This window comes from Glandiceps talaboti, chromosome 1 (assembly GCF_964340395.1).
Source record: "Glandiceps talaboti chromosome 1, keGlaTala1.1, whole genome shotgun sequence".
NCBI classification, from domain to species: domain Eukaryota; kingdom Metazoa; phylum Hemichordata; class Enteropneusta; family Spengelidae; genus Glandiceps; species Glandiceps talaboti.
The window spans coordinates 22,177,814-22,204,881 of NC_135549.1; the positions used below are offsets into that span (position 1 = coordinate 22,177,814).

General features: G+C 37.8%; 1 protein-coding gene across 1 annotated transcript; it reads left to right on the forward strand.

Moving 5' to 3' along the window:
- Positions 1-110: 110 nt before the first annotated feature.
- LOC144434425 (NACHT and WD repeat domain-containing protein 2-like) lies at positions 111-25,609 on the forward strand. Its single transcript, XM_078122878.1, has 25 exons — positions 111-274; positions 558-613; positions 1,348-1,561; positions 2,020-2,129; positions 2,716-2,801; positions 3,219-3,335; positions 3,649-3,764; positions 4,536-4,753; positions 5,609-5,755; positions 6,255-6,368; positions 7,133-7,329; positions 7,864-8,006; positions 8,738-8,840; positions 9,594-9,699; positions 9,910-10,016; positions 13,285-13,615; positions 14,124-14,426; positions 15,152-15,371; positions 15,867-16,017; positions 16,354-16,525; positions 17,737-19,320; positions 19,792-19,905; positions 20,601-20,773; positions 24,364-24,459; positions 25,517-25,609. The coding sequence occupies exons 1-25, from the start codon at positions 111-113 to the stop codon at positions 25,565-25,567; spliced, it is 5,193 nt and encodes a 1,730-aa protein (XP_077979004.1). The 3' UTR covers positions 25,568-25,609.
- Positions 25,610-27,068: the final 1,459 nt, after the last annotated feature.

A 27,068-nucleotide genomic window follows, 5' to 3' on the forward strand; every position in this document is an offset into this window, starting at 1 on the left:
AATTGCCTAATCATACATCACGTTTTTCATCATATATTCATCTTTTGGCATACAGATTTCTAAGAGAGGTTTCTATGTGAGTTGGTGAGCCAACCAACCAATCACAAGCCATGGAGCCGAATCGGCGACCAAGATCGAAAGTTCAGAGTCCGCACATACCCTTCTATGCTATGCCCCACGATAAACAAAGCAGCTCAGAGATAATCAAGGAAGCAAGGAAAAATGTCAGAGGTGGCGAGCCCAAGAAATCCAAAGGGCGGTCTACAGTACGTGGGTATGTAAAGTTTTATTTCCAGTATTATCGGCAAGGGGATGGTGGTGGGGGTTGGGGTGGGGTTTGGGGTGGGGGAGGGGTATTTCTTGACTAGCATTATCGCCTTTCTAGATTCCGTTATCTGTAAAACTCCAAAATTTAAGTAAATATCTATTTATTTATTTACTTCTTTGTTTGTTTGTTTGTTTGTTTGTTTGTTTGTTTGTTTGTTTGTTTGTTTGTTTATTTATTTATTTAGTCTGTTTATAGTGAAATTAAATGCTTTTGTTTTATTTGTTTGCAGAACACCAACACCTGAGCACCATTCCTCGTCGTTTGATTTTGTTCTAAGTGGTGCAGGTGAGTGACGTCATCTCTAGAATTTACAATATTCTGTAATCAATACAAAACTCGTGTACGTCTACGTAACCCTAAAAATAACAATGTAGCGTCAAAAACACGGACATTTTGTGTGTTTTTTAGAGATTTTTCCGATGAGAACAATACTTTGCATCTTTGAATGTGTGTGTAGAGAGAATTCACACAGTAAACCTTTAATTTGTTCATGAATTATCAAATCATAACAGCAACGTAGTGGGGCTCCAACAGCAACGTATGTACTGGGGGCGCTAACCAATGATTTACAAGCTGGTAAGGGAGCCTCTAGTAAGTACTAGGGGGGGGGGGTCACTTTTTACAAATCGGTTCTCGGGGGAGGGCCATATTTAGGAAATGGGATATGGTCATATTTTACTTTGACTCATTACATTTTAATTTGGCAATTTGATATCCTACTCGACTGCTGCCACCGGTTAGGGCTAAGGCTAGGGGCGAGGGTTAGGATTAGTGTTAGGGTTAGATACCGTAATATCTTTCCATGTCAATCAAATCGCTACTGACAGCCATGTCATGAGAATGGAACCCCATGCCAAACAGGAAATTATTGTTGAATATTTTTTTTAGAACATAAGAAGGCAATGTTTTCCCACAATGTTTATATTTATTCATTTGGCAATAAAAAATGTAAATATATACAAGTGTGGTGTCCTATTGATTTTGTTAGACAAACACTCGTCCTTTTTTCTCACACACAGGATTGGGGTTCAAATCATCAAATTTAGAGAAATTACCTCCGGTCGGGAAAAGTACAACTCCTCATGCAGTCGGGTCAGTTGTATCAACTCCAATGGAAGTGGTGTCCCTTGAAGACATGTTACATCGACACATACAAGCAATGAAGTCTAAATTAGAAATGAAGTCGAATGGCGATGGCTGTGAACAACCTGAACTACAACAAGCAAATGACAAGTACGTATAAAATGTGACAACAACCCTTCGCCAAATTAGGATAACGGGGTAGCTATTAAAGTTTTTTACTTCCAATGTTTCAACATTTTCACCATCAAGTTAGAGCATGGTTTCCCGCTGACACTATGAGAAATACATCTTGAAGGAACGTGCGTGGGACAGTGTTTTAACAAGTTGCGTTTGAAAGGCCGAGAGTTACTTGATCTGTTTCTGGTATTTTGCATTTATCATAATTGAAAAACAAACAAATAAACAACTCACGTTACCAGGTATCGATTGTTTATATTAAGTTTATTTATTGTGATCTGATTGATCAGAGGTGGGGGGGGGGGTGCTAATTTTGGTTGCTATGTCTACTTCATTGTCTTTGTAACGATCATTGACGATGGACCTACCATTATATTGCATATTGCTGTCTGGTATTTTGTATTCATTATTTTCATTCATCTTCATTTTAGGTCGACCTCCCTCAGCGACCGATATCGTCGTATCCGTGAAGGAGACATAGAGGGCGACATTCCAAATGTGGCAAAAGTTGTTAGAGTGTTTATGAGTTCAACTTTCACAGGTGAGTAGTAGGTAGGTAGGTAGGTAGGTAGGTAACGACAGAATAGGGTAGGTTAGGGTAAGGTAAGGTAGGGTAGGGTAGGGTAGGATAGGATAGGATAGGATATGATATGATAGGGTAGGATACGATAGGGTAGGGTAGGGTAGGGAGATAGTTAAGTGGTAGGAAGGGTAGGTAAGGACAGGGTAGGGTCAGGTAGGGGTAGGGTAGGGAGATAGGTAAGTGGTAGGATGGGTAGGTAAGGACAGGGCAGGGTGGGGTAGGGTAAAGTAAGGTAGGGAGATAGATGAGTAGTGCGATGGAAGGCTCGGGTTCTCGGTTATAGATCGTAAATGTCTTTGAATGCATAATGAGTAGTTTGGTAGACTAGATGGTAGATAAGTATGGAGAAGGTAGAATGATTCATTAATATTCTCGTACATCAGTCGTTTGACCTTGAAGATCGCGAGTAATATTCAATAAATAGACACTGTGTGTGTGTGTGTGTGTGTGTGTGTGTGTGTGTGTGTGTGTGTGTGTGTGTGTCAAGTTAAATATAGCACTAGGACTGGATATGTCTAAAACCTCTGTACTCTCCCCCTAACAGACACCAAAGAGGAACGTAACGCTTTGATGTATCACGCAGTTCCCAAACTGAAAAGATTCTGCCAAGAGATGGGATATGAATTTCAGGTTGGTTTATTATATTTTGTCAGACTATATGTAGTTCATGATACCATGCTTGCTATAGTATGTTGTAAATGTAATAAAGCATAATATAATCATTAAAATCTTATTGATAGTTTTGTAGCTGTTTCAACCTTGCACGTTTCGACGAGCGTCACTTCCGATATAAATTGTGTCCTAAGTTACACTTTTTGTAAGTTGACCACTTCTGAGGAAACAATACATCAATATATATTTTCTCTCTCGCCTTTCTGTGAGTATAAAATATAATACTAACAGGTTTAAGATTGTGAGAAAATTCAACTTTGACCACGATTTGTGTACTTGTTAAACTGAAACCACTCTATAGTATCATGCATTGATTCCACTGGAAAATATAGTGCAAATGAAGCAAGCAAGATATTTGATTCCAATTTTGAACAGATTGTAGACATGCGTTGGGGAATCCCTGATGACGCGGCCAATGATCACATGACCGCCCAACTTTGTCTTCAAGAAGTCCGGAATTGTCAGATGATTTCGACCGGTCCAAACTTTGTGGTAAGTTTTGTAAACATTTGTAAATTTTGTGAAAAGTTTCTATTTTGATTTGTTGTTTTAGTAGCGTTCATTTTACTGTGGGTCGTCGCCCTCTAAGTACCAAGCTTAAGGTAGCTATGTGTAGTTACAGATGATTTACCTTTTATAATATAATTATATAGCCGTCTTGGTAGGCTGGAGGGTTAACCCACGTCCCACAAGTGTTCTCTCTCCATAAAACGTTGGCTTACCTTGTGGATCATCCAAGTCCAGCTTGCTATATGAACAGACACAATCTAATCAGCAAAAGTTTTATTTTCATTTATACTACCAGACACTACTGTCTCACAAGTATGGGTACCGTTCTCTACCGGCAGCAATCGATGGTGGAGAATATGCGGTGCTATACAGTGGAATACACGATGAGCAAGAAAAAGCATTATTTGATCGGTAAGTAGAAGGCTAATGTACGTACTCTTGTCACTCCCTCACCAAACTCCTACATGTACCACTTGGACGAATACTACGGTTGGTGGAAGCATCATCTTCACCACCACCACCACCACCACCACCACCACCACCATCACCACCACCACCACCACCGCCACTACTACTACCACCGTCACCACCACCGTCACCACCACCACCACCACCATCATCATCATCACCATCGTCATCACCACCACCACAACCACTACTACTACTACCACCACCACCACCACCACCACTACCATCAATCACTACCATCACCATCATCATCACCACCATCATCAGAACCATCACATCACCACCACCACCACCATCATCATCACTATTGTCATCACCACCACCACCGTCACCACCGTCATCACCACCATCATAATTGTCATAACTATCATCAGCCAACACCACCTGCCAACATATATGGATGGTTTCGATATCACGTTAGCACACGCGCAAACACTATCTCGTATACAAACAAATCGTACGTACTCTGCGCATGTCTGGATGGACAATCGTACATATTATAATTGAAATGTGACCATTGTCAATATTACAGCCTTCTTAGACATTTAGTTCATTTAGTAATTCTAAAACCAGAATGATCTGTATCATGAGAATTATGATAATAATAATAAATTAATCTAGTTACCACTGGCACTCAGAATTAATATGAACCTTCATCATTGTTTCTCATATTCGAACCTTTCTGATCAATATATGTTATATCTTTCTTTGCAGGTGGTACAAAAAAGACGACAATGCTGTACCCCCATCATATATGCTACAACCCATATCATCCATTATCCCAAATTTTGGTCACCGTAGCATCAGAATGTTGGCTGAGAAGGCTAAAGCTGAGTGGGGTCAGGTGTATCAAAGGATGAGTAGTATCCTTACAAAGACCGCCCTCTATAGCTTTGGTGACCATATAACTGCACACAAATTCATCTCCTCACGTGAGTCCAATCTCATGTTTCATATTCAATTAATCGAAAGATGCTTAGTACTTGTACCACACATTTGAAAAAAAATGTTCATTCAGAAGTGTCCAGGGTTTATGTTTACACCTCATACATAACACATCAAGAGTAGTCCCGGGGAGTCATTAACATGATCATGATGTTTAAAAATAGCTATACAAAATTGTTGCTAGCCCAATGCAAATTTTCAGGGTGGAATCATAACTTACAACCCCATAAGTGACTGTGTACATTGGGTGGAAAAGGGGGTCTCTTTGATAAATTCACAGTTATCATGGTTATGGAAAGCTACGACAGTGTAGTGCAATTCTTAGACAGCCGTTACCTTTCATTTACAGCAAAAATGATGCTGGCTTGGTGTTTCATCCAAGGGACAGGATGAAATAAATACAACTGAACTTGATGATTTTAATGACCTCAATTGTTTACTCTCTAACTGATAATCATGCAACCATTGACCCTCGAGGGTCTATGAATCAACATGTTAATTTGTTTACTTCTACCATAGACCCTCCACCCACGTTGGTGGCGGATCTATGCTTCTACAACCCCACTGAGCCTGGCACCTCTATAATAGTTTATTTAGCACTTGAAGTTGTCTGAGTGTGTGTGAACAATGTCATGTCACATGAGTGAAACGCCAAGGCAACATCATTTATACTATAATACACCTCTATAGACCGTGGAGTATTAGTTGCACAGTATTATTTATAATGACTTTGTTTAAAACTAAGTCTGTCTAGAAATACGATGCCAGTCTTTAAAGGATTAGATAGTTATCATCATAGAGAAAATATTAGCTTTTTAAAGAATTGCCTCCTTTCTTTACAGTCACAGAGAAAGAAATAGAAGTAGGACTGTTACGAGCCAATGACGCCTCCTCCAGCTGTGCATGGTTCAAACGTCACGTGACTGGACTCCAAGCCAACGACCGTGGTTCTACTGCAAGGCAATTCATAGACCAGTTGGATGATAAAGGTCTGATATCAAATGATATTTTTTTACGAAAAACGGACATAGAAATTATCAATAATGGAAGTGATGTACCATAATTGTAGAAACAAAATATTTCAGAAACGTAATATCCGGGAAAAAAGACATGTTAAACTCTCGGCGTTAACTTTAAATACGGACAAAAATATCAGCTACATCAACATAATGTTTCAGTCTTAAACATATCCTCCGATATTATCTGTATCTTGTACTTATATCAACAACATATTTCAGACATGAGTTTATTATTGGGGGAAACCCTGGTAGCCAGCTGTCGACATTTTAAAGCTTTCCTTAACTGACAGATACGTGTTTTGGAAGTGGATACATAATTAAAACAATACATATATTTGTGTGCAAATATGAAATATTGTAAGACCGAACAACACGGGCTCAAGTACCCCAATATTATTTTTTAATACCTTTCGTGCGTTATCACAAATACGGAGTGGTGAGATTTCTTAATTGTGTATTTTTTCTTCAGGAACACCAAATCAGATGTCTCAGGATTTGTTGAGTCTTTTGAAGTCATATACCATTCCAAGTGTTTTGCCAAAGGAAAATATAGCTGAATACAGTGTGCCATGGAAACGAGGAAGTAAGGAATTTTTTTTTTAAAACCTGCACTAGCTGCAACTGTGATAACTTTGTTCATCAAACAATCAAAGTCATATTCACTAAAATTGGTCAGGTACTTATAAAAAGACATTCTATCTGTTAATTAGTGGTCAGTAATATCTGTAGGTAGTGTAGTGCCAAGTTTAAAACTTGGTCGAAAGCTCAGATTTTAATTTGTCCCCATGTTAACACTGTACTAGTTCAATAAGTTGTAACTGGAGTATAACGTTTCGGCCAGACAACCACAATGTACTAACCGAAAATTGTTAAAATACCAATAATTAGACATTGTACATGTCACTTAGAGGTCGATATACTCCATGAGCAGTACAGAAACAGATTGAAAATCACGGTCGCCGTTGAGGGCGCTGATTTCTGGGTGCGGCCCAAAAATCAATTTGATTTTATTTATCATGTATACTGCTACAAAAAGTACGTTTACCCATAGGTGATGCAATACTGTTTATGGTATTACGAGTAAGTTATTGTACCTAACAAAACATTTTCAAAAACACATTCCAGTTGCAGTTTATGAGTACGGCTTTAATGCCACTCCTATATATATGAATGGAAATGTTTTCATATTTAACAGATATTTGTATTAATTTGAATTGTATGTGCGTTTATGTAAGTTAGGTGTGAAGCAATTATGTATTGTAACCCAGTACATTTACAAGTAACACCGTGATGATAATCGCCAACTTCACAGTCAAAGTCATCATTTCGGTTTTTTTCGATGCTCAGAAATAGACCCGTCAAAACATTCGAAATCAGTCGAAAATCTCTGCGAGAACTTTCAAAGTCGTCTTGAAGAAATGATTCGACGGGGTATTGCAGAGAAGGAACAGATGAACGATGGCTTATATGAGGAAGTTATTCAGCATGCACGATTCTGTCAGCAGAAATGTGAAGTGTTTCATGGACGTCACGATACGCTGAAAGTAAGTGACAGTAAATGTAGTCGGAGCGACTGTTGAAATACACGAAACTCGGTGAAAGTATTTTTAAAATGGTGTTTTATTTTTAAGGTAAATAAAGGGAATCTTGTATAGACTCTTCGTTACTCTTGGCTATACGATTATTTACACGAGCAACTTAAACACAATTGGTCAAAGTTGATGGTGTCGGTATAATCATTTTTCATGAAAGTAATGAATTTGAACACAGACAAGGAAGAAACAAAGCATCTGGTTAGCTAGACTGTCACACTGTTTCCTTTCATCAGCCGTGGTGAAAGTACCCTTGACGCTTTATGTACTAATATCCCTTCACTCTGTTATGTTATGTCATTTGAAATTTGATTAACTAGTGGGCAAAATAAGTGTAAGTGTAATAGTTTTCAAGTTATTATTAATACCACATTGATGAATATTGACAGGGTGTTGCCTCAACGATATTACTGACAGAAACACACTAATACTTTTAAAATAATGTGTTCATATCGAATCAATGTTTATCACCTTGGTTTTCAATAGAGAATTGAAGAGTACGTTGTTGGGAAAGACAACCAGCCGCTTGTTGTGTATGGCCAATCGGGGTGTGGCAAGACATCGATAGTTGCCATGGCAGCCAGGAACGTTAACAAATGGCTGCAAGGAAGATGTAAGGTGGTACTGAGGTAAGTAACACCAAACATAATTAAATAAAAATGAAATGGTCGATGTTTTATCTTTAATCTAAACTTCCCAGTTATGGATATTCTTTTCATTGCAAAGTAACATTCCCACAAAGTGCGAAATTGATTACATGTAACATGACTTCATCTAAATGGCGTCTGATAACAAAAATGTGACCAAAATAAAATGGTCAGAATGCTTGAGTGCACATATCAGTACAAAAAACATGTTGAGAAACAAAAACAAACAAAAAACAAAAAAGTTGATCAATAAAACAAGTCCTAAAAGTCTAATAATTAAAAATACAAAGTACAATAATTAAAGTTAAAATGCAGTTGAGGGAAACAATAACACCAGATACACAAATACCATTTAAAAAAAAACCCAACGATATAACTTGCAGCTGTTTATTGGGTATTTGCAATGTGTCAATCACCGAGACCCCGCTTAACATAAACTGAGTACAACTTCCTTATATTAGTATAAAGGGATCGGTTCGTAGGTCATGCATTGAAAGGAGGGAATTCGAAGTTCTAAGACATATCAGACGAATGGGAAACCGAAGGTGTGACGGACGGAATAGCAGGCAGTCATAAAGTTCGTAATAATAACGCCATGTACATTTTGTAGAACAGCATTATTCGAAATAATGTATTGATTATGTGACATTTGCACGTAAGTCATCCAACTATAATCTTTCAACTGATATACCTTTATCTTATCTCTCCTTTAGATTTGTGGGAACGACCCCAGACAGTACAATTATTCATCGTTTACTGACAAGTATTTGCGATCAAATTGTTACCTCCTATAATTCCAGCCTGTCAATTCCGCAGGTACGTTTGTCTTATTTTGAACGGTAAATTGGGTGCTATACTTGAAGCATCTACTATCGACATGTGTATAGTAGTATTTTCATTATTGACCACAGGGGGCTAAGGCTTCGCTAGTAATGTTTACATAAACACATAAAACAAACAAACAAACAAACAAACAAACACACACACACACATACATACATACATACATACACACACACACATACATACATACATACATACATACATACATACATAGTATTTACATACACACATAGTATTTACATACATACATACATACATACATACATACATACATACATACATACACACACACATACATACATACATACATACATACATACATACACACACACATACATACATACATACATACATACATACATACATACATAGTCATACATACATACATACATACATACATACATACATACATAGTCATACATACATACATACATACATACATACATACATACATACATACATACATAGTCATACATACATACATACATACATACATACAGACATACATACATACATACATACATACATACATACATACATACATACATACATACATACATACATACATACAGCATATACACACTGACAAATATGAACGACAGGGTAATTCCAGATAAATATCACCAATGATTTTATGCTACAAAAATTGCAATATATTTTTCCCACACGTGAAATGGTCACTATTTTCATACCCATATTTCACCCCCTTTTATTTTTCATTCTCAGGGACTCAGAGAGTTAAGGGAGTTTCTTCCAAAATGTTTGAATTTGGCAACAAATCAAGAAAAACTTGTCATCCTACTCGACTCTCTGGATCAGATGGAAACGCAAGGTAAAACGATTCTTTATTTCAGTGTATTTTGGTATGTGTGTGCGTGACGTCATTTCCTCATTATTTATAAGTACATGTACACGGTATACCCCAATGTAAGCACCGAGAATCTGCAGCCAACGATTGATGAAATAAAAACGTCCATGCAGATTCCATGTAGTGTCTACCACTTTAGGAATCAAAAACTATACATTCCCATATATTTTCCAGATGGCGCCAGACAACTCGCGTGGTTACCCAAATATTTACCTGAGAATGTTAAGATGGTTGTGTCTACACTCCCAGAAGAGGAATACACATGTTTTCCGATGCTTCAGGTGGGATATTCAAATTCTTTACACCAAATCCATCGTCGCAAAACCACACACCATTTTACGGCGTCGGTGGGAAATATTGCCTGGCGTATGAGAATGCACCAAACTGATTTAATATGATTTGATTTTGATTTAATATGATTGCCATGGTAACATCCATCCATGGCAAGTAAGGGAGAAAAGCCTTAAAGGCATATATAATCCCTGTAGTGTTCCAGTACTGGTCCATGACAATTTTAAAGTCTTTAACAGTTTCTGCTCCAATAACATGTTCTGGTAAATTGTTCCAGTGGAGTACAACACGTTGAGAAAAGAAGTATTTCCGGATATTCAATCTGACAGTTGGTTTAAAAATCTTGAGTGAGTGTCCTCTTGTCCTGTTTGTTGGATGGTAGGTGAATAAAACGCTTTGATCAATTTTGTCAAATCCTTTCAGAAAACGAAAGACTTGTATCAAATCTCCTCGCAACCGTCTTTGTTCTAATGTTGTTAAACTGAGTGCTTCTAGCCTTTCAACGTAAGTGAGATGTCGAAGTTCAGGTATCAGCTTGGTAGCCCTCCTTTGCACCTTTTCTAAGAGTTCGATGTCCTTTTTCAGATATGGGTTCCAGAATTGCACTGCATATTCAATGTGTGGCCGAACTAGAGAGTTGAATAGTTTCATGATGACAAACTTTGATTTATACGTGATATTTCGTTTGATAATTCCCAGAGCTCTATTTGCCTTTTTAGCTGCTGCTGCACAGTGCTGACTTGATTTCAACGAGTTATGAATTAAAACACCTAGGTCCTTTTCTTCTGTGACTGTTTGTAGTGGTTGTCCATTCATAGTGTATGTATATGAAGGATTTGATGATCCAGTGTGCATAATTTTACATTTGTCAACATTGAATGACATTTGCCAGGTGTCAGCCCATTGACTTAAGTTATTCAGGTCTTCTTGGAAATTAACATAATCTGTTGGTGAATTTACAGCTGTGCATAACTTGGTGTCATCAGCAAACTTCAGTATGAAAGACTTAACAGCGTTATCAATGTCATTGATATGAATCAGAAACAGAGTTGGTCCGAGCACAGATCCCTGCGGGACTCCACTAGTTACAGATGACCACTCTGAAGCTACACCATTTAGTACTGTGCGCTGTGATCTGCAGGCTAACCAAGTTTTAATCCATGACCTGACATTCCCTGCTATACCATGAGCCTGTAGCTTGGCTAGTAGTCTTGCATGTGGCACCTTGTCGAAAGCTTTACTGAAGTCAAGATATGCAATGTCTACAGGACTTCCTTCATCGAGTGATTTTGTTACAATTTCGAAAAACACTAATAAGTTTGAAACACATGACTTTCCTTTGGTGAATCCATACTGACTGTTATTGATAAGGGAGTACTTCTCTAAATGGTTTACTATGGCGTTTCTGATGAGTGTTTCCAGTACCTTGCATAAAATGGAAGTCAGACTTACTGGCCTATAATTACCAGCATAGTGTTTGGGTCCCTTTTTGTATATGGGTGTTACGTTTGCTTGCTTCCATGCTTCAGGAATATCTCCATGTTTCATTGTCATGTTATATATGGTAGCGACAGGTGCTGCAAGTTCATCGGCAAGTTCTTTAAGTACTCTAGGGTGTATATTGTCTGGACCGGGTGTTTTGTTTGGATTCAATTTAATCAGTTCTGCATGAACATCTTCTGTATTAATGTGTAGATTAGTCAGCCAATCGTTTTCATCCTGAAGAAGTAACTCTGGTGTTGGAATATGATGCAAGTCCTCGTCAGTAAATACTGAACTGAAGTGTGTATTCAGGGTTTCTGCCGTTTCCTTATCTGAGTCAATTGTTTTGCCTGTATTATCTTTCAATGGTCCTATGGAGTCCTTTGTTTTCTGTTTTCTTCTTATATAAGAATAAAAGCTCTTTGTATCTGTTTTTATGTTCTGACTCAACTTCTTTTCAAATTGTCGCTTTGCTTTTCGAACTTCCTTGTTTGCTTTGATTTGAGATAGTTTATATGCCTGAAAGTCCTCATAGTCCTTGGTAAGTGTATATTTTTTCCATGCATGGTATTTTCGTTTGATTTGTTTCAACACTCTCTTATTCATCCATACTGGTTGTCTTCTTTTTCTCCTGTTAACAAGCGGTGTAGACTTATTTACTGTCTCCTTTAGTATGTCTTGAAAGCTATTCCAGCATTTCTCAGTATCTTTATCTTTAAATGTTGTGTTCCAATTAATCTGTTGTAATGTGTGTTTCATTTCTGCATAGTCAGCTCTATTATAGTTCAATGTTTTTGACTTGTTCTCTGAAATTTCCATTCTGACCACTGTGTTCCACAGAACAATATTGTGATCACTTGTACTGCACTTTATCTTTAAATGTTGTGTTCCAATTAATCTGTTGTAATGTGTGTTTCATTTCTGCATAGTCAGCTCTATTATAGTTCAATGTTTTTGACTTGTTCTCAGAAATTTCCATTCTGACCACTGTGTTCCACAGAACAATATTGTGATCACTTGTACTGAAATGGTCCCTCACTTCAACTTCATCTACCATATTGGGCTCTGACGTCATTACTAAATCAAGAATGGCATCACCTCTTGTTGGCATATACACATGTAAGATACAATGAGGTATTTCACAAGCCTCTGCAGCAACGTGTGGTAAAATACCCACTGTTTGATCTCTCGTTGTCTAAGCAGGAAACTAATTCTCTGGCTCTCGAGAATGCTTGGAATAAATCGAAAGTTTTGGAGAGAGAAAAAAAGGAGAAATACATCCAATGCTCTGCAATGCAATAGTAGTTCATTCTACGAAATATACCAAGTGTAATGAAATGAAGATATCTTCACAATCATGATGACAAATCTTTCTGATTATGGTCTGTTATGGTCATTACAATAATGAAATCACAATAAGTCAGGCATAGGAGACGAGCTTCCTAAGATAACAATAGGTCATGCATACTTATGAGCGTCATAGAAATGAAACAGAGGAAACTAAACTTTAAACTTGAATGACATCATCAGACATACGATATTATATTAGTGTACTTATTGTCTTGACACACACGTGAGCTACTGCAATAAATAATATTCATTTCTCTTACTAGGTGTTTGACGACAGGTATAAACAGTGCAATGTCAGAACCCAAACACAGTAATTACAAATTCATGACAATGCATTTATTTTTGTTATTTATATATTAAAAAATCACAATTATAAAGATTAATGTAAAAAATGTTTTCAACATTTTTTCGAAAATGTCATTGCAGGCAAAGATACGTGACGTTAGTTTATTCGTCCCGGTACCACAACTCCAGAAAGGAGAAGTCTATGATATTCTCCAGACATGGCTGAAATCTGCTCAACGGACTCTGACAACTCCACAGATGAATGTGCTGATTGGTGCGTTTCACCAGTGTCCTCTGCCACTGTACCTGAAGCTGAGTTTCGACGAGGCGTGTAGGTGGCGCTCTTACACACCAGGAGCGGAAACCACATTGGACAGCACTGTCCGAGGTGTCATAAACTCATTGTTTGAAAGGGTCGAAAAAGAGAGAGGGACCTTGCTTGTACAGCGTGCTCTGGGATATCTCACAGCAGGTGTGTTTTATAGAGCTAAACTCACCATATTTTTCCAATAAAAGTTTGGAGAAAACAATCTAAGATTTAGAACAAGAAATGAGGTATCGTATGTTAATATGAACTTATCAATGGCATCTAAACAGCCCTTTATTTATCTCCATGGAATGTTCAAAGAAGGACACCATTGGCATTTATTGGGTATTTCGAGAATATGTCAATGTACTACTAACAGCATGGTGACTTTTTCGTTTGTTTTATTTGATATGCAAAACGACTCCAGAAAAATCATTGAACCAAAGGAACAATGTGTTTAAAGGATAATCGTAAGCGTGGTGAAAGATACGTGGTTGTGTGGTTTTTTTTTTGTTTTTTTTTGTTTTTTTTTAGATTCGTGTTTATATTCCACTCATTACAAACTCACACAAAGTATCCCTAACTACCTATGGAGTTGTGGAACGTACAAGACGCCATATTTGGATAATGATCACAGGATATGATACTTTTGTCATTGATTTCTTTCTTTCAGCAAAAAGTGGTTTATCAGAATCAGAAATTGAAGACATCCTGTCATGTGACGATGACGTATTGAATGATGTCTATCAATATTGGACCCCACCGACTCGCCGTCTTCCACCACTACTGTGGGTTCGTATACGCTCACATTTATCGCAATACCTAACAGAGAGAGGCGCAGACGGGTCACGTGTTATCAATTGGTATCATCGCCAGTTCATTGAAGCTGCAAAACACCGTTACCTTGGTGATGCTGAACAGAGGAAGATAATTCATGGTGGACTAGCTGATTTTTTTATGGGGAAATGGGCTAATGGTAAGCCAACGATTAACATTCGTGTATAATTAAATATTGCATAATAAAGACCCCATGTAAATTCGCTTTTTTAAGGTAAAATAGGTCTCATTGAATTGATTGATTTATACCGTTTGTTTGGCCGTGCTTCTAAAATAATTATAGAACTCCACGATGTGGTAAACAATCATAGAAGCGTTATAGATTTATTGGAGACATTCTTATTACAGGAAAGGCATGGTATCGAAAAGTGCAATATTATAAGGAGACGAATTCCAAGTAAGATATTAAACCAATATCTTTACGATGTAACGATAGCTAGCATTTCTTTTCGTTTTCGAGCTAAAAGCAGAATCAAATTTCAATTTTTAAGATGGACTTTGTTATTTATGTCGTTTTTTAAATTTTACTTTTAACATTATTCTTTAGGCTGTATTTAACATTTAGCCGTATGGACAATATTCCACTCGCTTCTCACAATGTTCACATAAACCGAACTGGGGGTAGGAGTAGAAGCAAACTTGTTTCATTTTTTCCCGAAGCCCGACAGTTTTGATCATTCTTGTGTTGACGATTGCACATTCTATAGACATGTAGTTTTCCTTTTGGAAAAAATTGTAAGAAAAAAAATAGTATTATATGTAATATTACAAAAATCTGTTTGTCGTGACTGTTATTCGTATTTCATGCAAAGATGGGCACAGTGTATCCCAATATATAAACATTCAAAGTTTTAAAATTTACAGGTTCAAAGAAGGGCTACGTGTCCAAACAGGGGCAGAAGGGAGAAGCAGATCGTCACGTTGCGGATCAGCCACTCTCCTTCGGCAAAGCTGCTTACAATCTCCGAAAGTTAAACGAGTTACCCGTGCATCTTGTCAACTGTATGGATCTGGAATCACTGAAGAAAGATATACTGTGTAATTTTGATTGGTTGGTGACTAAAATTCAAGCTACGAAACTCAGGTATTCCATGAACTTGAAACTTTATGACAATTTTAAATTGGCAAATTTGGAGAAATGGTTGAAGAAATGAATAATTCTGCTACACAAATAAACTATGATAAACACCATTCCTTTGCTTTTGTTTTACGTTGGAAATGTAGTGATATATGTTCATAAACGTACAAGAGTTTGTTGGCAGAAATTTTGGCGGGAAATAGGTTAACATTGGGTTAAAATTGCACTTTGCCTATTGCATGGTTTCTCGGATCGTAGCACGAACGTCTTTCCAAAGATTGCCCCCATAACTAAAAAAATGGTGTGTTTTTTTTAAATTTTGAAAAATTACTAGTTTATTATACAATAATGGTACAAAATCGATGAACGAGTAACAATTGTCTTTTGAACTTCCAGAATTATCTATCCCATAATTACCTACCAAAACGGATAGGAAAATCTAGTATTTCAAAATTCGGTTCCAATGCTAAATGTACCTACTTTTTCTGTTGGTTGTTAAAGGGATGTAATGGACGACTTCAAACTAGCTACCTCAACGTTTCCAGGTGACATAGACATACGAACTATTAAGGAAACATTACAGCTCTCCGAGGAAGGCATTCTATTGAGCCCTTACCAGTTACCCGGCCAGTTACTTGGGCGTCTTACAAAGGTTTGTAGTAGTAGTACTTACAAACCATATTCTTTCTATCAAATATTATTCCCTTGAATTTGAAATTTTTCTCATCGTGACAAGGATTACACACACACACACACACACACACACACACACACACACACACACACTCTCTCTCTCTCTCTCTCTCTCTCTCTCTCTCTCTCTCTCTCTCTCTCTCTCTCTCTCTGTTACAATTACAATTAGGGATGGTGAGGCCATGTCGATAAAGCTTTATTCGGTTATTTTGACAGGTCAAATTTACACATTGATGGTGATTTTCCCGCACACTGTTCAATTTTCAACTTTTCTGTTTAATATTTCCATTTGTAGGATACCTATCACCTGCTTGACGTGGCAGCTATTGGCAACGTTCCCGCTTGTCTGCTTCCCTCACACGTCTGCATGACGAAACCAGGGGGTCCAATGGTACATACGATGACGGGACATGTTGAAAAGATATCATCTCTGAAGATCAGCAAGGACGGAAAATACGTCATCACAGGTAAAGACACAAGGTGTTCGCTGCATGTTTACAAGATGCACATTGCATCTACCTAATGTTGTGCATTTACCCCCTCCCCCGGGACGGGTGTAGATGTCACATAATGATTACTCTGTGAACTCCATTTCCCATGGATAGCAGAGGCAAAAAAGCCAAAATAATCAACCATAATCAGAGTTTTTCTCCAGAATAGCATAGCTTATGTACCAAATGAAGTGAGAGTACTTTTTAATGCAAAGTTATTACCGGAAAGTGAAAATATAATGTATATTTGAACGATATCGAGTACAGCATCTTTAATTTTGGGACAACTCTAGTTCCAAGTTACATATTAATAATTCTGACGGTCTGAAAGGGGTGGCCCCGAAATATTTTGCTCATGAATTCAACCTAAATAAACTTCAGGAGCGATCGTTTACAGAGTAAATTAAAAAAAATTCTTGCGGCATTACGGCAATAACTTCAAAACCTATTCAAAACCTATATTTAGTATTGAGTTGGGCGACAGCCATGCGAATGCATTTGTGTACGTGTATGCCTTCCTCGGTCTGTCTGTCTGTCTGTCTGTCTGTACATGTCTGTCTGTCTCCCCACTAGCTACCACGGGGGATGCTGTTTCTGTTCAGAATCAAGATTGAAAGAGAAAACCCTGCTGGCTAATAAGTATTTCCAAGTACAGCCCAATGTGAGATCGTTTTCGCAATGCCCACATCTATTCGTATAGAAATCTCTCATAATGATTGTTATGTATGGACGCTAAAGTTGATTTCCACTATTAGTTTAATGTATTGTACCAAACTTTACATCTCTGAAGTTGAGCTGGTACTGTATAAGTACACATTAAAATATGTGTAGCCGGGAGAGGGCCTACGAAAATTCTTGGGTTCATTTCGTGGGGCCTGCGATTTTTTTTGGACCAAAATGATTTCTCCCTAGCCCCCAGCCCCCCGCCATAAATTCTGACCCCAACCTAACTGAAAACTGGTCAGCAATGGAATCGCATAGCTTAAAGCTAGTGAGGAAAATCAATGTTTCGAGCCATAAGAGGTTCAAGTTAGTGTCATGTATTGCATTGCGTTGCGTTGCGTTGCGTTGTGATGCGTTGCATTGTGTTGCGTTGTGTTGCGTTGTGTTGTGTTGTGTTGTGTTGTGTTGTGTTTCCAGCATCTACAATATCATTGAGTAACACAAGCATTTGACTTTTTCAATAGGAAGCTATGATCAGTCGGTGAAGATCTGGTTCTTGAATGATGGGTTAATGTTACGAAGTATTGATGAAATTGGAGAATCAATAGATGACATACAGCTCTTGGATGATGAGAGGTATATTGCTGTGGTCCATGCCGATGGCACTAACATTTACCGATTCCAGAATGGTGAATTGGTGCAAACCATTGAGAAAACATCGTCTCAAGACAGAAGTCGTCCCATGAATATTTTCAGTGTTGGTTCAAGGTTGTTCATTGTGGGTTTTGGGTACGTTAAGATGGTTGACTTGAGTGATAGTTTTGAGCCATACGTAATCGAGGGTGAGGTGGCTGCGGAGTTGGGAAATGCACCCACAGTTTACTCAGAGACCTTGTACGCCGTGGCCGATAACCTGGTAGCATTTAAAGACCCAACACACAAGTCATTCACAATCGCAGACACCACCAACCGGTTGTCTCTTGTCAGGCGATGTAGGATATTCAAAGCTGACGACGAAGAAGGTATTCGATTACTGACTAGCACGTACAGAGGAGATATACTGTTCGCTACAAAACCCAGCAATAAGTTAATGATGTATGACATACGAAATGACAAGGTACTACACAACACTTTCCTCGAAAATATCAACCAAGACGTACAATTCTATAACAGGTTATGCACTTCACTAGTTGGACCATACTTCCTAGGAATTGGAACCTTCAAATGTGTACTCTGGAATATGGAGACAGGAGTTCACAGACAGATTTACCCAGAACTGAAAGTTCGTTCGGTGGTAACAACTCAAGGAAAGCAGCTTGTATCATGTTGCTATGACGATCATAACCTGAGAGTTTGGGACACGACACGCCAGGAAACGTCAAAGAATAGTGAAGCTGATGGGAAGTTAGGAGAAGAGGAGGAGGAATTCCGACAACTTCATCCGCTACAAAATAAAACGTTTAACCAGTTTACAACGATATCAAGAAAGGAAGGAAAGGGTGTCATTTTCAGTCTTTGGAAGTTACATAATGGCCGAGCAAAGCGTCACCACTCTGTACAGCACATACCGTTTCACAAAAGTGGAAACAATCTTCTGCAATGTCTAGATGATGAGAAGGCATTCTCGAGAACCGGTGACCAGGAAGAGAAAGCTCTCAGTATTGTAAATATCAAAACATGGGAAATAATGCACAGTTGTGGCGAAGGCAACATGTCACAATATTTAGACTGCCATGTGGTAAATTCTGGGAAAGAGATCCTGGCTGGAAGCCCTTTCCAACAAAATGTGATGTTATTGAGTACCGAGGATGGTCAAGTAGTTGCTAGCTTAACACCACAAACAAATGAGAATTGCTACCGTATCAAAACTGATCTGAAGGGCAATGTGGCAATACTGCACTTCCATTCCAGTGGCTTACAGGTTTGGAGCATTTCAGAAAGAAGGGTGATCTTTGGTATCACGTCAACGAGTGGAAAGACAACAGACATCTCATTCGACTTATCACCGGACGGTGGTCTTTTGATGCTTAAGTCGGATTGTTCTATTGCATTCGCAGAATGCTGTACCGATATAAAGAAAAACTCGGTGTTGAAAGTTGCTGACAAGGGTAAGTAAGATGCGATGCAAATTCCGAATCAACGCTCAGGGCTGGGCAAAGGATAGAGAAATGGTAAATATGGAAAGTGTCCATTGGATATAGTTGAAACTTTGCTGTGGAATCACAACTTACACTTCACCAAAAGTTATGAAAAATTCCGTGTAGTTTGGTTTCTTTAATCTTTAAAGTAAAGATGCCTAGTTAGTCCCAAGGATTATTGGGTGTAACTATTGACACTTAATTCTCCTCATATGTCATGATTAATGATTATCAGGATGATATTGAGAAAGGCATCTTAGATGTTGTTAGGCAATCAACTACATATCGCATTATTTGACCTTTGTGTGCAATCAGTGCGAGCCATCTCATACTGTGTAACCCTTAATGCACTGTGCATAGATGTCTAATAATATAATAACGAGTACAACTTGATTCGTGCGCAATTTACAAAACATGTATAATGTAACATTTCTCCTATAGGTTCTGTACAATGTACGCTATCCGAAGATGAGATGTTCAAAGGTTTCATAGGAGATGGTCAGAGTTTGGTTACAGCGAAAGGTGGCGTTTGGACGTCGTGGTCCTCGGAGTCAGGTTAGAAACACAGTGTAAATGAGACACAATTTTCGGCTAGAGTCAGTGTATAAAATACACATAACATTCACTTAAAACTTACTAAGGAGCAATGACATTAATACGGCATGGCAAAGGTGTTTGAGTATGCACACAGAAGCGTGGAACCTGAGGAGTTGAATTTTTCCCCTTTTTTGGTAACCAGGAACTTTTGTCATGACATTATTCCATATGATCTTTGTGAGTGCTTTACTGTTTCAAGACAAAATTAAACATTTCATGGTGAGTCAAAAGGAGAAGCCAAAACCCATAATGTAATTGGTCGTGCCAGAAACAAAATCATAGTGTTTTGTTTGAACAGCCAATGAAGTAATCTGGTTTCTTTCAGCCAACAGATCGAGTTTTGTCGAACGCTTTTACATGGTACCACTAGTAAGTGAAATGCGAACGATACAATCGCACATTACTTTTAACTACTATGACATGCACTCTCGATACACGCCTGAGGTGCAATAAATGAGTAAATGGTTTGTTTTCTGGGAGATAAATAAGGGTTAATACACATTTATTTAAATCTTTTATGAACTCAGAAGAAATATTAATCGACCTGGGCAGGATTAGTAAAATCATCAATAGTACCAACAATAAAAGCAACATTGCTTTTTTATCGTATAATTCTACAATGTAATATTTATCATTTTTGATGTATTCCCCAGGTGAACAACTGAAAAGTTGGCGAATGCCACAAAAATTAATGGACGGCGAAATAGTAGATTCCAGACTTGACGGCAACATACTGGTTTGTTCAAAAGAGCACGTAAAAAAAACAGTCGGTATATTGGATGCTGACCAAGGAAAGATGGTAGCAAGTTTTACTTTTGATGGCAGGGTATGTTGACAAGTGTAGAATCATTTGATTGTGACTCAGATTATTAAGGGCTTATTTTTCGGAAGACGATAAATCGTCGTTTTAAGCTGCCAACTGGTCAGTTAGATACAATAACTTAATCATAGTATTGTACATCCTGATCATTGTTACATATGTACCAGATATTACTTGCATCAGTACGCGTGTATACAATTGGTATTAGCACTGTAGTGTTACAGAAAACATTATTTCATATCTGTATGCAAGCGATATGCAAATGAACGCACGGTCGTCTGTATAACACGTAATCGCATAGGCGTGGGTACTCAGGGATATTTGCACTAGCGCTTGTAGTGTTTTCTTCTGCATTTTGACTCGATACGCTCGTGAAAATACGGCCGCAGATGACATTGCATGTAGTCATGCAGATGCCCAGAGTATGCCACACTTGCACTTGTGCATCACGGTGCTCTGTCATAGTATTGAATTACTTGTGGGTGAATGTCATTTTTGTTGCTGTATACATAATGTGGTACAATAAATCAAATCAAATTGATATTTTAGGTTCACACCCAAAACTCAACGCCCTCTATGATCACGATTTCAACTCGTTCCTGCAATACTTATGAATAAGGTCGACCAAGTTGATTATTTAAGCAATAAACCACCCCCTGGGGATGGTATACCAAGAGGTTTTGACCAGTGAACGAAATATATGCACGAGCGATAGCGAGTGCATATATTGAGTTCACTGGTCAAAAACCGAGTGGTATACCTTCCCCAGGGGGTGGTTTATCGCTATTATATTATACTAGTATATTGATAATTTATTATTATTAATCTTTATTTATTAATCTCGATAACTCCATAGGTTTTTAAACCTCTTTTCGTGGAGGTCGAGATACATCAAAATACAAAATAACAACACAATTAAATACACGGCAATACAGTGCACTACAAATATTCAATACCAAACAAACACTTAAAATTGACATTGGTGACAATCAAAAGAGGAATAAAATTTCAATAGACTGTTTAAAATACATTTACAGATACAATAAGTACAATTGACTTAAAATGATTCATCCACATACTTTGTAAATAAGAAATTATAGCAATCCCTCTTAAAAACATCAACTGCATCTATTTTACGCAAATGTACAGGTAGATTATTAAAATCTTTGGCTCCTCTTACTGTAAATGACTTTTTAAAAAACTCAGTTTTAGCTCTAGGTATTTCTAAAAGGTACTGATCAACTGACCGTAAATTTCGTGTGGGACAGTATAGGTTAAACAGAGCATTTACATTATCAGGTGCAACTTTTTTTATAGCTTTAAATACAAGGACAAGTCTGTTTAACTGTAGTTTTAATGTCAGGGGTAACCATTTTAGACGAAGATAAAGATCTTTTGTTGGTACTGTATGATCAGTGTCTAGAATTAATCTCATACAGCGTCTTTGAATACGCTCTAATACTTGAATGTTAACAGCCGATGTAGTACCCCACACATTAGAACAGTAGCATAAATAGGGTAAAATAAAGCTACAGTAAAATATTTTTCTGGAATGTACTGTAAAGAAATGTTTCATTCTCGATAAAAGATATAGATTTGGCTTTACTTTGGATTCTATATACCTTATGTGATCAGACCACTCCAGGTTATGCTGTAACATAACACCAAGTAATTTTTCGCTCTTTACACAATCTAATTGTATATTATTAACAGAAACGTCAAGACACTGTGTATGCAAGTGTGATCGTTTTTGTACAGTTGTAATCAACATCGATTTAGATTTGGTACCATTAATACAGAGCTTATTGTCTGAGACCCAGCGACTAATACTCGTTAGATCTTTGTTAATTGCTGATGTAATTTTAACAATGCTGTTATCAGAAGCATATACGGTTGTGTCGTCAGCAAATGATATGGAACTGGTATCATTCAAATATAAAGGTAAATCGTTGACATATGTAATGAACAACAGGGGTCCGAGAATCGAACCCTGTGGGACACCAACATCTACATTTGTAATATCAGAACAATGATCTTTATATTTCACATATTGTTTCCGATGCGTCAAATATGAATTAAAAAATAATAATGCATGATCGGTACAACCGTATAGTTTGAGCTTTGAAAGCAAAATTTTATGATTGGAAACAAGATAAGAACTAACGTTTTCTCGTTTCATAGTATGCGCCTCTGTGTCTAATTTGCATAACAATAACGCTGCTTTTCAAGACAGCTGATCTTGGCCTCAATAATGTGAACGTCGTGCAGCGACTGGATTTATTTTATCTGCTCGTCGTTTCTAGGGATAATCTGTACATTGATCGGCTCATTAAAAGTGCACAGTGATGAATAAACAACCTGTTTGACTCAAGGTATAAACTTGAAGTGGTTTATTCGATCGCACCCGGCCGAATTCGTGACTCGCTTCGATCGCTCCCGGCCGAATTCGTGACTCGGTGAAGTGATAGACAGGTTGATATTTACAATGTATTTATATTACTGGAAGTTACCTCAGCAGATTTAGGACAGGATCCCAGACAAATTTCTATTTAGATTAATGGTAAGTCGGCCAGTGTAACCTCTTTCACTTGCTTCATTGTTATGACAGGACAGGACAGCTCACCAATGTTTCCACTCCAGCTAGCCGCGCCGCGCCGAGGCTGGGACCGATCTCGTGCATGCCTAGCACCTTGACCTTAGTACATGTAGTAGGCAATGATTTGAACAAATACGCGATGACTGGGTTGCTTTCGAAATTTCCTTCATAATTTCTCATAAAATATTGTCTCATTGAGAGAAAATCCTCCTCTGACAATTCGAAGAGTTCACTATCAGTATCACGGCGGACTACAACTCAACGCTCGTAGACGAACAAAATTTGGACGCGTGCCAGCAGTGCATTATCGTACCAGCAGTGCATTATCACTTGTTTTAGACGCGCTAGTTCGATGTCTAGACCAATCAGATCCCTCGATTTCCACCATCAATATACTGGTATAATATAATATTAATAATGTATATATCTAATCATTGGTATTTTAACAGTAGTCAGTGATTGAATAGGTTGTGGTTGTCTGATCGAAAAAAGATACCACAGTTACAAGCTAGTTCAGTTTTAACATGGCGACAGATTCAAAATCAAGTTTTCGCTCTCAACTTGTCACTACACCACCCACGGATATTTGACCATTGTGTTAAAACAATACAAGTTTTAAAGCCAATTTTGAGTGAAAATATATCTGGTTACTTGATTTATCCATATACCCCTGTTGCAACTAGTGTAGATTTAAACATAACAACTGTCATTTTACTTAAAATTAACATTGTACCGGGAAGAATAATCAATAATATATTGATAACTGATTGAGAACAAAACACTTGGTAAATCCAGTAATTATCAATCTATGTTACAGACTGCGTTGAATCCCTACATGAGTCTTTATACAAAGGATGCATTGTTATGGCAACAGTAAAGCAGAAACTAGAGTATGAGAAAAGTGATGTGGAGACATTCTCCGATATTGACAGTGTAAGTTTCACCACAAGGAACCATGTTAACATCAATAATTCACGAAGCTCAACATTTTTCCCAACAGATAAGAACATGTGTTCTTCTGTCTGGTGGTCGTGTTATTGCAGCGATTATTGACGGCGAGTTGGTCGTTCTGAGACTCGTGGGCTCAGAGGTGCTGGTAAGTTTAAATTCGTATCAACCACTCTTGAGATTAGACAACCACTACATTTCATTGATATGCAAATAAGGTTAATAAGTATGCATAGATCTTGCCCTATACGTATAACCAGTACCACCCATTATCCTAAAGAATGCAAATGAACAGTAATGATATAATTAGTTCTTGTGTCACGACCAAGTGTTCTAATTAACGTTTCGCCTGTTCAGGTCGACAGGCTTCATCAAAACTGTCCATTTGCTAGCTTTATCTCTGCGTAGTAGCAATGAAGTGATCGTAGAATTGACATAATAGGCATGCCCCGTCGTCCCTGTTCATGGTGTTGCTCCTCGTCTTCTGACGTGAAGAGATTCTTTAATTTGTCTGAAAAACCTGTCCCGTTCTCTGTCGACGATGATATTTGCAGATGACATGATGACATGATTGTTTTGTGCGACATGGTCTGTGATAGCTGATTTATTGAATACTTTGGATGTGCGTCTTTGTGTAGCTCTGGTAAAATTCCTATCACTGATTTCATTCACCTCCCTTTGTTCTGTTTATATGTTAAATGTACGCTGTGTCACATGAGTGACATAGAATGCTACAGACGCAGTCCACCACTGACTCTATATTAGTCAGTTTTGTCTTTCGGATGGACTAGGACATCATCCAAGGTTATATATGGTTTTTACAAGGGTTGAGTTATTATTACCCCAAGCACATATTTAAACCTATACCAGGTTCCAGATCATACAGTTGGGTTGACTAGGACACAATAATGGTTCGAATCTTGCCCAATGACATCATCAGTCAGTCAGTCAGTCAGTCAGTCAGTCAGTCAGAAAGAAATGACAGCATCACGGCTCGAACCTGCAGATTCTAAGATGGTCACTCTAACGTTGGATGTATATTAGGGGGACATGTATTAGGGGTCTCCCCTAATACATCCATGGTCTAACTATTCGATCATTATGACTCCACATATAGCATAAGATAACTGGAAACCGTACAGATGTTTTAATTGGAAATATAAACTGAAATTGATAATCAGTTTTTATCTATTATTTATACACAGCCATTTAATGAAGCCGAAGACTTAGAAGTACAGAGAGCAGTGACAGCATGAATCGCTACACCACAACCCACATTCGACAAATTTAACAACTGATAACAGAGTTCCATAAGGGGGCGGGGGGTGGGGGGTTGCCTTTAATAAAGATAACAAAATTTGAATAGAATTCATCTTATGCATAGAAAATCACAACAGCTAATTTTCAATGATTCTGCTACATGCTACCTCTCTGACTTGGTGCTAAAAATGCTAAATCTTGCTTGGAGGAGCCCAGTTTGTCATTGGGGTGAGGCATCACGGGTACGGTATGTTATGAGCTTCACACCACTTACCCATGATGCCTTTCCCCGGCCTACATCAGGTCTCCTCTATTCCAGATTTACCCATTGTTTTGTAACTCTATTTCATAGAGGTCGCTTGATGCAGGGTCTGATGAACATGACCTTTCTTGGCTTCATAAGCATGAAAAGTACTTCTTATGCAAGGTCTGTCTCAATTGTGTTCGCCCTTTTCAAAAGGAGAGGTATTAACCATCATTTACATGGAAGTATTATTCCATGGCAAGCACAAGAATTATACAACACTAGTCAGAAAGTAATGTACATAGATTCCTATTCATTGTCAATTTTTTTTATATCAAGATATACATAAATGTAAAATACGCACAACACAAATGGAATAAAGGAAAAACTTGTGTAACCGGTTTGATATGCATTCCTGTTGAACTATTCTGACACATACATCTGAAGTTGACCTATAACACCTATAACCTTAGCAACAAGCAGTTTCCCCATTTGATCTTCTCTTTGCTCAGTTCCCACAATATCTATCAAGAATGTAACAAGAAATAACAAAACTTTATCACAAAAAGCAAAGTGCCCCTTAACCTTTCATTACTGTGGCACGTTGTTTGTATTTTGATTTTCGATTCTAGTTTCAAAAAAAACGATATTTCACACCCCAAAACTAAATTCCAAAATCGCAAATAATTCTAAATGTTGGTTGCTTAGTACAAATTCATAGTTTGATATTACCTCTAAGAAAGAATCGTGTTCTCTAAATATATTAGGATTTCACTTAGACGTCGTTAGTCACACACCTATTTCCTCCAATGTAAATCTGATTCTTATTCTGAGACCAACTTTATCCATGTTGTACGCTAAAATCTAGCCTAGCGATAACCATGCTGTCCATTTATGATTATTTTCCCACTGAATGCGATGTTCAAGAACGTTATACTTCAAGCTAATGTTTCAGGAATGGCGTGCAAGTGAACTGGAAAAAACCATAAATGGATTTCTTATTATAAAACTATGTCTTTGTTGTAGGGAAGATGTCCCTTCGTGTCTAATTTAACAAATTATTGATTCAAGCCATGAAAAGTGTAAAATATATTCATTCTATGCAGACAGACCAGGAGTAAAGCTATCTGCTCTGGCGATGCTACACCGGTGATGAATAGACAGAACTAATTTAAAGCTGTTGTGTAGCCATTGTACTACAATAGTAGAACATGACAAAGAAGCTCTTGTCATAAAGCAAAATAAACTGAAGG